General features: G+C 38.9%; 1 protein-coding gene across 2 annotated transcripts in view; it reads left to right on the top strand.

Moving 5' to 3' along the window:
* Window positions 1-3,930: 3,930 nt before the first annotated feature.
* The window catches only part of IQUB (IQ motif and ubiquitin domain containing), a 72,208-nt gene continuing 59,341 nt past the window's right edge, over window positions 3,931-16,797 (top strand). The window contains exons 1-3 of one of the 2 annotated variants that reach the window (XM_060196501.1): window positions 3,931-4,001; window positions 9,322-9,408; window positions 15,349-15,764. In XM_060196501.1, coding sequence (XP_060052484.1) covers window positions 15,353-15,764 — 412 coding nt within the window. In that variant the 5' untranslated portion in view covers window positions 3,931-4,001; window positions 9,322-9,408; window positions 15,349-15,352. The remainder of the gene's footprint in view (window positions 4,002-9,321; window positions 9,409-15,348; window positions 15,765-16,797) is intronic. The other variant, XM_007531684.2, reaches the window with a different exon arrangement.

Raw genomic sequence — 16,797 nt, 5'->3', positions numbered from 1 at the left:
TCTCTCTCTCTCTCCCTCTCCCTCTCCCTCTCCCTCTCCCTCTCCCTCTCCCTCTCCCTCTCCCTCTCCCTCTCCCTCTCCCTCTGTCTCTCTCTCTCTCTGTCTCATGTGAATAAAACAAGTCTTTAAAATTAGCACAAGGATTGCATTTATTTAAACAGAGGTGGTGGGAAGATCTGAAAATTCATTGTAAAAAGACCTTTGATTTTTCTGTGCAGAGGCCATATCTGAAATAGTGAATTATTTTTACATGTATCTTAGACATACGTGAAGTTTTTGTTTTTATTATGAATAGAACAGGCAAGTATTGTATTGACAAAGTATAAGTCATCAAATTAGAATTCACAGTATGGTTAAGAAGGTTGATTTGGTGTCTGAAAGAGATTTCTTGTTTACAGTAGTAGTTGGAAATGCCATTCCTTTTATCTCATTTAAGGAAGTTAGCTTTGTGATCATTGATCTTTAAGTTTCCTAGTCAACCACACTACACCAGGATAGAGGTAGTATTTTTCTAACAGAAGAGACATTAAAGAGTTGCTGAAATTTATGTGGCATGCGATTAAGCTTATATTCAAAATATCTTAGTTATAGTCATTAATAGACTTACTGATATTTATATTTGGAATGTTAGTTTTAGCCTAAGAGGGTGGCTAAGCAGGTAGAATGGAGGACCTAACAAATCTGAGACTGACCCCTCTATGTCATCATACGTAAATGGTGCCCTGGCCCTTATCACATGTGAAATAAATGACTCAAAGAAGAAAGACAAGAGCTAAGTGTAGAATAGTAGGGATAATAGCTAATATTAAGAATGCCAAAGACTGTTCTAAAGTACTTAACCAGTTTCATTCTTGAAATTTGTACTGTTCAAACTTATTTATTTATTGGATAGAGGCAGAAAGGAGGGATATTGAAAGACAACTGTAGTACTACTTCACCATTTGTGAAGCTTCCTCCCTTACAAGTACAGACCGGGGACTTGAACCCAGGTCCTCTTGCATTGTTAATATCTGTGCTCTACTATGAGCACCACCAACTGGGCTCTTAACACAACTTTTTGAAAGTGAGGTACTACAAATTATTTCTACTTTCCAAGTAAAGAAACTAGAACCCAATATGAATGATGCTCTGCTGAATTTGTGGAAGGTGGGGGACCTTAGAGAAACAGAGGTATAAAGAGGGTATGATAACTACCTAAGATAATCTTGTAAAATATAGAGCTAAGCTGAACCTAAATAGTCTTCCACTCTAGGGCCTACTCCAAACTGTATTTATTATTCTGTATGAATATGCCTGGGATACTGTCACTGCTGCCTCTACTCCATGTACTATACCCAAAACCTAGATCTTGCTTCCTTTTTCTGTCAGAGTATACAAAGAAGAAATCAGGGGCCAGGCCGTCCGCAAAGACTAGGGTTCAAGCCCTTATTCCCCACCTACAGGGGGTTGGTTTACCAATAGTGGAGCAAGTCTGCAGGTGTTTTCTTCCTCTCTACTGCCCCCCACCCTCACTTTCTCTCTGTCTTATCAAATAAAATAGAAAGAAATATTAAACAGAAGTAGTAAAGTGGATTAAATCTAATCCTGAATTTCAAACATTTAACCCTAAAGATTTCAGAAACATGAATATCGAACTGTATTTCCAGTCTCTTAACAATTATCAAAATTTAACCATACACATTTCTAAAGCACAGTTTCCATGTCCTGAATTTTTTTTTAGTTCTTCTAATAATTTTTTTCTAATTCAAAATAGTTTAGTCTCCAAGCGATAGTGACGTGCGGTTTTATAGGGCCACTATGTGGCATCTTTGTTAAATTAAAAGGTCATTAAAATGGATGTTTATTATATAAATAAATGCTGGGCCAATAAAGGTAGATATTTTATGAGAAATGAAGTTACTCTGTACAATAAGTACTATGAAAATGCATAGCTTTAAGAAAAGGAAAATGGCATAAAAATGAGTTCCACTTTTAGAATTGGAAGTCATGTTGCTTCTTTGCAGTTTGCATTGTGTTTATTTTGCATAACCGATGCATTTTTGATTTTGATTTGCTAATTATCATCCCAATCTGCTCTGATACCTAGGAATCCTATTTCATACTGTTCCTAACATGGACAATGAATAATGAGTTTATAGTGGGGATACAGAAAGTTGAGCTTTCAAAACCAAAGGAATTTGAGCTTCCTAGTGAAACAGGAACAAAACACCAGAGGTGATCACCGAAACTTTTTCAGGGCAGAAGAAACTTGTGAGTTCAAGATGTTCCTGTCTCTTCCCCTGCTTCTCTCTTTGTTCTTAACTATTTTTTCTAATAAATTAGTAATAGTAAAAAAAAAAAAAAGAACACTAAACCAGTGGAATTTTCATTAATAGTAAAATTTAGGATATATTATTATTTTGAGGATGGTAGTAGGAAGTGTTTGTGAACAAAATAGACATGCCCAATCACATCTAATTTACCTATGAAAGACTAATAGTTACTTGTATGCTCTTCATCATTGTTTTGCTTTTTATGAAGATGTGAATTCATTTGTTTTTATTTAAATCCTTTATTAAAACCAACTGAATTGAATATAATTCACAGCCTAGTAATGTCTTTAAAAAATTTTTTTTTTCTTATTTTTCTTTTTGACCCCAGGGTTATTGCTGGGGCACAGTGCCTACACTAGGAATCCATTGGTCCTGGAAGCCATTTTTTCCCATTTGGTTGCCCTTGTTGTTCTCTTTATTGTTGCCATTGATGTTGTATAGGAGAGAGAGAAATGGAGAGAGGAGGGGAGACAGAGAGGGGGAGAGAAAGACACCTGCAGACCCAAGCGACAATCCTGCATGGGGAGTCTGCTCGAACCTGGATCCACACACCAGTCCTTGGGCTTTGCGCCATGTGCGCTTAACCCCGCAGCGCCACCACCCGGCCCCCATAAGCCTTTTTTAAATTTTTTTAAAAAATTTTATTTTATTTGATAGAGGCAGCCAGAAATCAAGAGGGAAGGGGGTGATAGAGAGGGAAAGAGATAGAGATATACCTGCAACACTGCTTCACCACTTGCAAAGTTTTCCCCCTGCAGGTGGGGGCCAGGGACTTGAACACGGGTCCTTGTGCACTATAATGTGTGCATTCAACCAGGTGCGCCACCACCCAGCTCCTCATAAGTCTATTTTTAAGTTAAATAAAAACTGAAAATAGCAACACTGAGAAGTTATTACGAAGATCAGAATGAAATTTCAGTTTTAATTAAGTTTAAATCCTTTTTTAAAATCAAAGGATGTTAAACATTAGTGGCACAGAAAAGCTGTTTTGAGACTGAAATTCAGGCTGCTTGTGCATAATTCTGGCTCCTCAACCTCTTTGAACTTTGGATTCCTCAGTAAAATGGGAGCTAATCCTTAATAAAACCATAAAGGTTAAATTACAAATATATGTAAAATGCTTAGTAACAAAACTGTTAGTTATGAGACCACCATTATTATTCTGTGGTTAATAATAATATGGCTTTAAAGGGTAATTATTCAATACCTTCTATTCTCCTTCTCTCTTTGGCAGCCAGAATGCTAAGTACCATATTCTAATTTGAGAAAAACAATCAGTTACTTACTCTTGGAACATCTATTCTCCTTTGTTTTCACTTCATATCTGTACTCTGATCCTGACTTTTTTACACCTCGAATTTACTTAATTCAGAGAACTGTGCCTTTCCACGAAAGTAAGAGACCTTACAGAGTGGTTAGAGTTTGATTACCAATAGAGTTCAGTAACTGAAGAAACTGCAAACCTCGCTGCCCTTTCGCCCAGCTCATCACACCTCCTTTTTCCTCCCGCCTCCACTTCCGCTCCTCTCTTGCGCATGCTCCTCTCCTCAAAGTGGCGGTGCCCCGCAGGTATGGCGGAGGGATCCCGGGCCGTTGCTAAGCAACGGATAGCAACGGAGAATCTGAGTATGGACTCCGCTGCTTTGTAGTTGGAGAAACTGCTTGCATCAGAGTATCTGCATTTCTTAGGTAGGAGAACTGGATATCCTGTCCACACTTGCCCCTTGGGCTGTCCATAGCCATAAACCGCAGACAGCAGTGCTGGATTCTTAGCATTTTGTGTATTACCCTTTTAGTCTGAGTTTCTGGGGGCATCGGTGGCTTGTAGGGAATGTAGCACCCTGACTTTAAGACTCGTGAAAAGCATCTCATCTTTTTTTTTTTTTTTTAATGTTACTATTTTGACTGCATCTCTGACTTGAGTTTTTTTTATCTTTTTTATTTTTATTTATAAAATGGAAATATTGACAAGACTATAGGATAAGAGGGGGTACATTTCCACACAGTGCCCACCCCCAGAACTCCATATCCAACCCCCTCCCTTGATAGATTCCCTATTATTTTATATATTTATTTATTTTCCCTTTTGTTGCCCTTGTTTTTTATTGTTGTTGTAGTTGTTGTTGATGTTGTCGGTGTTGGATAGTACAGAGAGAAATGGAGAGAGGAGGGGAAGACAGGGGGAGAGAAAGGTAGACACCTGCAGACCTGCTTCACCGCCTGTGAAGCTAGCCAGGGGCTGGAACCCAGATCCTTAAGCAGGTCCTTGCGCTTCGCACCACGTAAGCTTAACCTGTTGCGTTACCGCACAACTCCCTATTCTTCCCCCCCCCCTTTTAATTTTTATTTATCATTGGATAGAGATAGAGAGAAATTGAGGGGGAGGGAGACAGTGAGAGAGACAGAGACACACCTGCAGCCCAGCTTCATCACTCATGAAGCTTTCCCCCTGCAGGTGGGGACCAAGGACTTGAACCTGGGTCCTTGTACATTGTAATGTGAGCACTTAACGAGGTGCATCACCGCCAGGCCCCGCTTCCCTATTCTTTTTTTTTTATTATTTTTTATTTATAAAAAGGAAATACTGACAAAAAAAAAACATAGGATAAAGGAGTACAACTCCACACAATTCCCACCACCAGAACTCCGTATCCCATCCCCTCCCCTGATAGCTTTCCTATTCTTTAACCCTTTGGGATTATGGAGCCAAGGTCATTGTGGGATGCAGAAGATGGAAGGTCTGGCTTCTGTAATTGCTTCCCCGCTGAACATGAGCGTTGACAGGTGGATCTATATTCCCAGCCAGACTGTCTCTCTCTTTCCCTAGTGGGGCAGAGCTCTGGGGAGGCGGGGGCTCCAGGACACATTGGTGGGGTCCTCTGCTCAGGGAAGTCAGGTCGGCATCTTGGTAGCATCTGGAACCTGGTGGCTGAAAAAGAGTTAAGATATAAAGCACAACAAATTGTTGAGTATCTGAATTGAGTTTTTAAAGTAACACCTTTAAACTTCGGAGGTGTACCTCACCTCTTACCTTGAAGCATTATGATTAAATGTGGACCAGATCTGCTCTTAGAAAAAAAATGTACTACAGCTGCCTTTGGGGTTCTGGTGCGTGATGTGGACAAGGATCTAATTTGGGGCTGACAGTGTTTTGCAGCCACCTACCACAGGGAGATGAGAAATTGTACCTGTGTCTCAACAACTGTACTGTAAACCATTAATCCAAAATGAAGAGCAGAAAAGAAAACCTCCAGCTATCCATTATGACTATTTTCAATCTTCACTACTTAAAGGGTGTTCAAACTTTATTCTTTCCCACTTGATTTTCCATGCATGGCCATTGTTATAAGTCATTGGAAAGAAAAGAAACGAAAAGAAAAGAGAAAAGAAAAAACTTAGAAACTCAACATGTCAGTTTGGTGGAAGGCAAAATTGGATCCCTGTCTTAAAACTTATAATAAGATATTGTGAAAACCAAGTATTGTAGGTGAATGGGGGTGTGTCTTTTTGAATACAGCCACAATAAGGACAACATTTTGTCTTTTTTTTTTTTATGGCCTCCAGGGTTATTGCTGGGGTTCAGTGCCTCCACCATGAATCCACTGCTTCTGGAGGCCATTTACCCCCCTTTTGTTGTGGTTATTATTGTTGTTGTTGCTGTCATTAGTTGTTGGATAGGACAGAGAGAAATAGAGAGAGGAGGGGAAGACAGAGAGGGGGAGAGAAAGATAGACACCTGCAGACCTGCTTCACCGCCCATGAAGCGACTCCCCTGCAGGTGGGGGGCCAGGGCCTCCAACCGGATTCTTGGTCCTTGTACAGGTCCTTGCACTTTGTGCCACGTGCACACTGTAACACTGTACTTAATAACTTGCTTTTTAATTTTTTTCTTTATTGGGGGATTAATGGTTTACAGTTAACAGTAAAATACAGTAGTTTGTACATGTGTAACACTTCTCAGTTTTTCATATAGCAATTCAACCCCCTCTAGGTCTTCCTCTGCCATTAAGTTCCAGGACATGAACCCTCCCCACCACCCCAGAGTCTTTAAATAACTTGCTTGGCAGGGGGTGGATGGGGGGGGGGGAAGGTTATCTAGAGTATGTGACTGACTACTGTTGATTTGCAAAGGCAATTGATGTCCTGTTCTTTTTTAATTTTATTTATTGGGTAGAGATAGATATTGAGAAGGATGAGGGAGATAGAAAGGGAAAGAGACAGAGAGACAGCTGCAGCCCTATTTCACCACTTGTGAAACTTTCTTCCTGCAGATGGGGACAAGGGGCTTGAACCCAGGTCCTTGCACACTATACTATGTGTGCTTAACCAGGTATGCCACCACCTGGCCTCTCCTGTCCTGTTCTTGAAATGTATATTTTGCCTACTGTTTTTGAACTAGGAGCTGCCTTAAAGAGAAAGCACTAAGAAAGCCTGGAGACCATGTCCACTATCTATATCTGACTGAACCCATCTTAAAATCTCTATATAAACTTTTTTTTAACTCACCCACTAACATCACATGAGTATAATATATTTTATTAACAATTTAGAGTGGTTTACAAAATTATAATATCATAAGGGTATATCTCCACACCACACAATGGGCATAATATTTTTTTAATGAATAATTACATACTTGATACAAAGAGAGTACTTGTATAACACATTTCTACAGACACTTCTTTTGTTTTTTAATTATCTTTATTTACTTATGAGATAGAGACAGCCAGAAATCAAGAGGGAAGGGGGTGATAGAGAGGGAAAGAGACAGAGAGACACCTACAGCCCTGCTTCACCACTTGCAAAGCTTTCCCCCCCGCAGGTGGGGACGGGGGGCTCGAACCTGGGTCCTTGTGCATTATAACATGTGCACCCAACCAGGTGTGCCACCATCTGGTCCCTTCTATAGACACTTCTATTTTTCTGATATTTAATGGAGTACCTATGGCAAAACTGTTAGCCTTTTTGTGGGAGTTTTGTTTTTATTATTTTAAAGACTGAAACTTCGCTTTTCAAAAATAATGTATTCTTATTAGTCATTTAATAATGATTTTCAAGATCATAAGGATACAAGGCTATGTATAGATCCACACCACACCTGCCACTGCAATTCTGTATTGCACCTTGTCCCCACCCCTCCATTCTCCCCCTTCCAAGGGTAACCACCATAGCTTCACAATTTCTTAGTAACAGTTTGGCTCCCCCCCCCCCCCATGTTCATGTGTTTGGATTCTTTATTTGCACATCTGCATGAAGCCTTCCTGTAGCTGTCTTTAAGAGAGTTGCATTGCAGGTTGTTTAGTAACAGATAGACTACAGCAACAAGAGTCATTGAGTAAAAAAACTAAAGGATAAAACTCCCTGACTTCTTTCTCCCTTTCCTCACTTTTTTTTTTTTTTAACACAGGGGGTGGAAGGTGATACCATCTTTATATAAAAAATATCTTCACACCTGAGATTCCAGAGATAAAACTTCATTTTACATCTACTTTAAATACATTATGGGGAAATTTAAACTAGAGTAGCAAATAGTTATCTCTGTTCTAAATCCATATTATAATTATTACCTATTATTATTATTTTTTTTTTCCTAGAGTACTACTTAGCTCTGGCTTATGATGGTGCAAAGGATTGAGCCTGGAATTCCCTTATGCCTCAGGCATGAAAGTGTTTTCCATAATCACAGTGCTATCCTTCCTTAACTAATAATTAGCTGTTTGATTTACCAAAGGAAAAAACAAACAAACAAAAAAAACAAAGGGCCTGAGAGTGGGTAGGCTCAGAAGTTGTAAAAAAGGAGAGACAGGACTATGATCTAATCTTTTCTATAGATACAAAGTCAGAAACAATAAAGGGGAAAAGGGGCTAAAAAAGAAATAAGGAAAGCATCAAAACAGATGTAGTAAAAATAGAAAATAGCTTAAAACAAGTAATCTAACAAAGTTAATAATCAGATACAAAGACTTTGGTGTCAGTCATTTTAATTAATAAGTATAGAGTTAAGAAGTAGATAAGGAGGAGTCAAGCGGTAGCACAGCGGGTTAAGTGCACGTGGTGCAAAGCGCAAGGACCAGCATAAGGATCCAGGTTGAGCCCCTGGCTTCCCACCTGCAGGGGAGTCGATTCACAGGCAGTGAAGTAGGTCTGCAGGTGCCTATCTTTCTCTCCCCCTCTCTGTCTTCCCCTCCTCTCTCCATTTCTCTCTGTCCTATCTAATGATGACAATGAAAACATCAAGGGTAACAAAAGGGAAAATAAATATATATATATCAAAGTAGATAAGGGAAGGAGGATGACCTGAGTGCTTACTGAGTTTTGCACTATTCTGACATAGTATTAATGTATAGAGAAAAAGTTGAAAATTCTGTATTTATATGTAAAATGTTATAAGAACTCTAGAACTCAAAGATAATCTTGCTTCACTATGTCAGAGTTTCATACATTTGGCAAATTATCAGAAAGCTACAATGATTTATCTTCTTGTGATTTATATTCTAGTGGAGAAAAAGAAAGTAAAAAGAGGCTTAGAACAAAACAATGCATTATATTATGCTATATACAGAGAGGAAAAATAAAACTGGGTTGTAAAATATAGATATATACGTGGATTGGATTCTTAGAGTAGCCAGGAGGAAGATGTAGATTATGTTTGAGTAGAAACATAAGGGAGTTGGGGAATAGCATCTTATTTTATCGATTTGTGGGAAGAACTTTTCAACTATAAGGAAAAGCAAGTGTATCAACACTGAGGAAAGCCTTACGTTAATATGGCAGAAGAAAGATAGGGGACCATATGGAGTTCAGTGAAAAGATAAAGTCGAAGAAACCAAGATGGAAATAAGGGATTAAATTATGTAAATCATAGAATACTGCTGGTACTGAATGTCGATTGAAACAGGTAAGAGTGGATATAAACAGGTGAGTGCTGTGATAACATTAGTAAAGATGATGTGACAAAACATTTTCTAATGTTTTCCCAGCAAAATAACGAAATGTGCTCTTTGTGCAGAGTTAAAACCAGACCTAAGAACTAGAAACAACTAATTTGTGTCCGCCAGTGTTACTTTTTCTCCCATTCACAAGTCCAAGAACAAAGGTAAATTGATCATGACATTTTTTTTATTGAGGGTGTTAATGCTTTACATTGATATATGAGTACACAGTCCTGTCCCACCACTCCCTGCCACTCCTTCCAGAGTCCTTTGTTTTGATGCAAGACATCATATCTAGACTACATTTCATTTCTTATTTCCCTCTTAGTCCCTATTTATTCCATTCTGCTTATAATTGAGGTCATTTGGTATTTGTTCTTCTCTTTTTGTCTTTGCTCATTTAACATGATGTCTTCTAGTTCCGTCTAAGTTGATGCAAAGGAGATGACTTCATCAATTTTTTTCTCTTAAGTTTTTTTTTATTAGTGATTTAATAACGATTAGCAAGATTGTAGGATAAAAAGAGTACAATTCCATACAATTCCCATCACCAGAGTCCTATTTCCTATCCGCCTCCATTGAAAGCTCCCCTATTTTTATCCCTCAGAGTATGGACCAAAGTTCTTTATAGGATGCAGAAGGTGAAAGGTCTGTCTTCTGTAATCGCTTCTCCAGAGAACATGGATTTTAGCAAGTCTATATATACCCTCAGCCTGTTTCTATCTTTCCCTAAAGGGATAGGTTAGTGAAGTTCCCAGACACACATTTGTGAGGTCTTCTACCTAGGGAAGTCAGGATGGTGTCATGGTAGTGTCTGCAACTTGGTGGCTGTTTTGGGGTGTCTCTCTCCTTCTCTGGCAGGGTGTCCTCCAGGGGAAAGGTAACGGGCTGGTTCTTTCTCGCTCACGACAGGGGTGACACGAAGTAAAAGACAACAGGGGACTCAGCATGAATCTAGAATCTGAGTCCTTAGAGTCCCAGAATCCTAGAGTCCATTTATTAGCAAAATTGACATGAGTTAAATAGAAAAGCAATGGAGGTAATTATTGTTGCAATATGACAGAAATTACAGGTTTCTTAACAGTCAGCATGCCCCTAAGGTAGGGGATTGGTATGACAGGAATTGATGAGATACAAGACAGTTATTTTCCATAACACAAGCAACTTAATTATCCAAAGGTATTTGGGAGAAGCATAGGGGTTAAACCCGTAGGGTGAGACAGAGAGAAGATGGATATCAAAAGGCCATATAGTTTGGCATTTCTCTTGTCTGGGGTCTGAGGTGTGTGATGAAGTGTGTGATAAGGTGTGTTCTTCTGTGGTCAGAAGGTGACTTTGAATGAGTGAATCTGTGGCCATGTGGCCGGCAGTTAATGGAGGGAAGTACTGGGGTATCTGTGGGCCTGAGAGTCAAGAAGGAAAGAACCAAGTCTGAGTTTCCCCCCTTATGCTCACCTTGGTTGAGAGAGACTCACCAAGAGGTTATCTTCTCAGACCTCCATCCAAAGATGGGGGTGGTTCTCCCTAAGCTCTATCAGGCTTACACATGTTCCCAACAGGCTGAAAAGCAGTAAGATCATTATTTTTAATAGCTGAGTAGTAGTATGTCCATCTTTGGACATCTGGGTTGTTTCCAGATTTTGGCTATTACAAATTGTGCTATGTACATACGCATATTTATAGATCTCTTTTGATAGGTGGCTTTAGTTTTCTTTGGGTAAATCTCCCAAATAGAAATTGCTGGGTCATAGAGTAAGTCTATTTCTAGTGTTTTGAGAAATCTCTAGACTGTTTCCCACACAAGGTGGACAAATGTACACTCCCACCGATAATGCAGAAGTGTCTTTTTTTTCCCATATCCTCTCCAACATTTGTCATTACTATTCTTTCTAACACATGACATTCTCACAGGCGTACAGTTGCATCTCATTGTTTTTTTAAAACAATTTTTCTAAATATTTTTATTTATTATTGGATAGAAACAAAGAGAAATTGAGAAGAGATGGGAAGATAGAGATAGAGAGAGACAGAGAGACACCGACAGCCCTGCTTCAGCACTCCTGAAGTTTTCCACCATAGTTGGGGACCAGGGGCTTGAACTTGGGTCCATGTGCACTGTAATGTGAGTGCTTAACCAGGTGTGCCACCACCTGGTTCCTTAGACAACCATTTTTTTTTTTTAAGATTTTAATTTATTTATGAGAAAGATAGGAGGAGAGAGAGAAGGAACCAGACATCACTCTGGTACATGTACTGCTTGGGACTGAACTTGGGGTACCTCATGTTTGAGAGTCCAATGTTTTATCCACTGCACCATCTCCTGGACCACATATTATTGTCTTTATTTGCATTTCTATGATTATCAGTGACTTTGAGTAACTTCTCATGTCCCACCACTAAAGGTCTGTGTGTCTCCCTTACGTCCAAGGAAGCTAAGCTGATCGTCTACCCTCACCCTCCACACAGAGACTTTTACTTTGGTGCCATACTCCAGACCTTTTCTTTGGTGAAGTTTCTATCCATGTCTTGGCCCCAGTTTCCAGTGGGATTTTTTTTTCGGTGCTAAGTTTACTGATCTCTTTATATGTTTTGGTTATTAGTACTTTATCTGATGTGTGTTGTATGAAGATCCTCTCCTATACTGTAGGGTGTCTTTATGTTAGAGTGGTGGTATCCTTTGCTGTTGTAGAAGCTTTTCAGTTTGATGTAGTCCCATTGATTTATTTGTTTTTGCTTTCTTTGCTATTGTATTTGAGTCTTTGAAGACCATTTTGAGGCATAGATCATGAAGTGATCTGCCAGTGTTTTTCTCTACATATTTGATTATTTCTATTCTAATATTTATGCCTTTGAACTACTTGGGGTTGACTTTTGTGCATGGTGTTATGCTGTGGTTTAATTTCATTTATTTGCCTGTTTTGATCCAGTTTTCCCAATACCACTTGTTGAAGAGACTTTCTTCCCCTCAATTTAATGGTTTGAGTTCCACTGTCAAATATGAATTGCCCAAAGGTGTGGAGGCTTGTTTCTGGGCTTTCAATTCTATTCTGCTGTTCTATGTATCTGTTTTGGTTCCAGAACCAGGCAATTTTAGTTACCATAGTTTTGTGGTATAGTTTAAAGGCAGAAAGTGTGGTATCTCTAGTCTTGGTTTTTTTTTTTTTTTAATTTTTTAAAATTTCTTTATTGGGGATTAACAGTTTGTAGTCAATAGTAAAATACACTAGTCTTTACATACATAACATTTCTCTGTTTTCCACATAATAATTCAACCCCTACTAGGTGTCCAGTCTTGTTCTTTTTTTCTCTCAAGATTGCTTTGGCAATCCTAGGGACCTTTTTGGAAACATTTCTATAAACTTTTGAAGTTCTAGTGAATATAGTTCTTTTGAAATGACCTAAACATGTCTAATAAGTAATTGTTGATTAAATCATACAGTTAATAATCTAACATGATCAGCTTCTTACCTCCATGGCTTGATAGAGGTGGGCAGTTTCAGATATCACCCTTTGGAAATCTTCAGATTGTGAACTCTTTCTTTTTTGTTTCATTGAATCAAATAGTATGTATGCTTTAGAACTGACTTCTTCACTCAGTGTAATTCATGTGAAATTCATACATGCTTTTGCGTGTAATTTTTTTATTTCATTCTCTTCAAGGAAAGCTTATTCTTTTTCTTTGATTAGTTGTATTTGATTTTTTGGTCTTTGGTGATAAAGAATGAAGCTTTGGGTTCAGGAGATAGCTAACTTCATAGAGCACACATTTATTTATTACTTACTTATTTTATTATCTTTATTTATTGGATAGAGACTGCCAGAATTGAGAGGGAATGGGGAGACAGAAATGAAGGAGACAGAGAGACAGACACCTGCAGCACTACTTCACTGCTTGCAAAGATTTCCCTCTGCAACTGGGAACTGGAGGCTCAAACCCAGGTCTATAGACCAAAAACTGCATACCTGAGTGCTATTTAATGGTTTGAACCAAAACAAACTACTTTATTTTTTATTTCATTATTGGAGAATCAATGGCTTACAGTCAACAATAAAATACAATAGTTTGTACATGTGTAGCATTTCTCAGTTTTCCTCTTAACAATTCAACTCCCTCTAGGTCCTCCTCTGCCATCATGTTCCAGGACCTGAGCCCTCCCCCCACCCCCTGCCACCCCAGAGTCTTTCACTTTGATGCAATATCCCAACTCCAGTCTCAGTTCTGCTTTGTGTTTTCCCTTCTGTGCTTATTTTTCAACTTCTGTCTATGAGTGAGATCTTCCCATCTCTTTCTGACTTATTTCACTTAGCGTGATTACTTAGCATTATTTACTTAGCATGATTACTTAGCATGATTACTTCAAGCTCCACCTAAGTTGAGGTAAAGGTGAATTCATCAATTCTTAATAGCTGAGTAGTATTCCAACTTTCTTAGCTACTCATGTATTGTAGGACACCTAGGTTGCTTCCAAGTTTTGTCTATTACAAATGGTGCTGCTATGAACATAGGTATGTATGCACACAGTTTTGGTTGGGCATGTTTGATTCTTTAGGATAAATATACAAGGGAGGAATTGCTGGATCATATGGTAGGTCAATTTCTATATGAGAGAGTTTTTCAGAAAACTGAGAATTTTTATTCATGTACTAACAACTGTATTTACTATAAACATCACATTGCCTTCCTTGAAAGCTTTCCTATTCTTTATCCCCCTGGGAGGATGGACCCAGGATCATGATGGGTTGCAGAAGGTGGAAAGTCTGGCTTCAGTAATTGCTTACCTGCAAACATGGGCGTTGACATGTCAATCCATACTCCCAGCCTCTCTCTTTTTCTTTCCCTAGTGAGGCAGGGATCTGGTGGGGTTCTAGGACACATTGATGTGGTCATCTGCCCAGTGAAGTCTGGTTGGCATCATGGTAACATCTGCAACTTGGTGGCTGAAAAAGAATTAAGATATAAAGCAGAACACATTTTTTAATAATTAGTAACCTAAAGGCAGAAATTTAGCAGATAAGATTTGGGGGTCTCCATTTTGGAAAAAGCTAGTAGGTCTATTTTAGTTATATTCCAGGGGACCCGTGATTTTCCTAATGTTTGCCTGAGCCCAACAGCTAATGTGCATATAGGCCACAGATATTGTCTGGGGAGATAGTGTCTGAGTTGGAAATAGAACTAAAAAGCTGGGTCAGGGAAGAGAGTAGCTCCCAGATATGGGAAAAATATATAAATATGGTTAACTGAAAAATTCTATTGATTTGATTTGGGGCCCATATTTAGTACAGGAGACTGTGTAACCTCAACATTCTTGTAGATCTGAGCTTGTATTCTGTGGTCATAGCTAGGAACATTCTAGGCTGCACTCATTGCCAGACCCATCTTCTTCGAGTGGTAGAGTATTTTGACCCAACCTCCCCTCAGAGAATGAGGCAGTCCCTACCTTTGTTGAGCCACATTGAGGGCAAGGAGTAGGAACTCTTCTACCTCACTCTCATTCCAATGTTTAATCTTCCCTTTGTAGTTGCTACAGAAATTAAACTGAAAAGTCATTTCCCCCACTTTCCCACTGCTAACTTTTGCAGATACACTGTGTTATACTGGCTTTTCATTGCTCTGATTCATCTTACGCCTTTGGTGGCCCTAAAACACCCTGACCCAAGTCCCTAAATGCTATCATAAACCTAAACTCTGCTAAACCTAAGCTTCTTATCACTTAGGCTCTAGTCAGCTCCAAGATCAACTCACATTTGTTTGTTGGTATGTTTATTTGGGGTTCAGTAGTCTTTAGAAACTTATACTATGATTTACAGAAATAGCTGCAACTAAGAGTACATTCTGTTAAGTTATGTGGAGCTGACAAATTCCTTAGGATTTCTAGTCCAACTTGATTCTAGCAACATAAATCTTATGCTCATTTTAAATTCACAGAAAAAATGTCATTCAAAAAGTCCTTTAATAAAACATTTTTTATTGGATATAGAAGGGGTGACAGTATGTTTCAAAGAACTTCGTAGTATATTTATAGTAGAAATGAGTTTGATATTTGTGTATGACTTTTCACATTTATATATATGTATAATAGATTTATTTATTTTTCTCAATTTAGGAAAATGTCTGAAAAAGATCAAAATAATTTTGATCAGAGTACACTTGATACACAACACGCAGGTAGCAGGTATGAAACCATCACTATTCCAGCAGCCTCGGTAGACCTTCCTGAATCAGATCAAACTGAAGTAAATGACTCTGAAAAGCAGCCATCCTTTGGCGGACATGGAAAGTATGCTGAGCATGTGCATGGCCACAGCTTTTCGAGTCTGGCTGGAAGACAGTTAATAGAAGATTCTGTGTCAGACACACGTGATTTAGAGTCCTTGATACCTGAAAATATGCCGAAGACTGAATCTGTTAATACAGTGCAGTCAATTGCACCACATTTAGATGTATCTTCAACAATTCTGGATAGGATAAAGGCTGTAAAAGAATCTCTGAAAACATCAACCATAGAGAGTTTTGCAACAGGTATTGTCATGGGAAGATGAGTTGTTTCTTTTTCTTATTTTTAAGAATGGTTACTTTTTGTTTTTGCTTCAAGATCATTTTACTTCTGATATTACTTTACCGTATTCATAAACATCTACAGCTATACCACTTGAATGTTTTAACTATTTGTGAGGCCTTTCTATCCTGTAGTATCTAATTTCCCTAAACAAATGAGCATAAATAAAATTTAAATTTATATATTTATTTTACCTAAATAAAGCAGGTCTTAAAAGTAGTTGAGGGACCAAGGAAATAAATAGCTCAATCTGTTAGAGTACCAGTTTGCATACCTGAGGTCCCAGAGGTCACAGGTTCAATCCCTGGCCCAACTCTATGCTTCTATCTCTCTCTTTTTTAAAAAGTTATTTACTTATATATTATAGAATTACATGTCGACAGGGATTTGAGTCCACACCATTTCCACCACCAGAGTTCTGAATCTTCACTCTCTCCATTGCAATCTACCACAGTTCCCCTAAGGTTGTAGACATGAACCAACCATCATCTCCAACTATTTGTCCACATCTATACAGTCGCCCCCCCCCCCCCCTTTCTGATTCACTCCTCACTTCCCCTCTAAGCCACTCATGACATCATAACTACCTCCATATGTCCCTCTCCTTTTCCTTCTCTCTCTCTGGGTGCTGATGGAGCTGGAGTTTAGAGCCCTCTTATCTTCATCCTATCACTTCCTCCCCTCTGGGAGTATGGATCAAGATTGTTTTTGAGGAGCAGAAGGAAGGAGTTCTGACTTCTGTAATTGCTTCTCCCCCTCAGAGACTGGGGCTTTCCCTACCGTCATTGCTTTATGGTGAGGACAAGGTCCTGGGAGGGCCCACAAGATGCCGTTCCTTATGGAAGCGACCGGTAGTAGTGGAGAGAGGGACCCTTTAGAGGTCTAGGCCCATCATATGTGTATGGGAATCCAAGGGTTCCCTAACTATTGCCTCAGATGATGAGGTGGTATGATATTGACCAAATGGACCATTATTAACTGGATCAGTCTCTTGCC

Source organism: Erinaceus europaeus, chromosome 8 (assembly GCF_950295315.1).
Source record: "Erinaceus europaeus chromosome 8, mEriEur2.1, whole genome shotgun sequence".
Taxonomy (NCBI): Eukaryota; Metazoa; Chordata; class Mammalia; order Eulipotyphla; family Erinaceidae; genus Erinaceus; species Erinaceus europaeus.
This window is presented reverse-complemented; position numbering and strand designations above follow the sequence as displayed.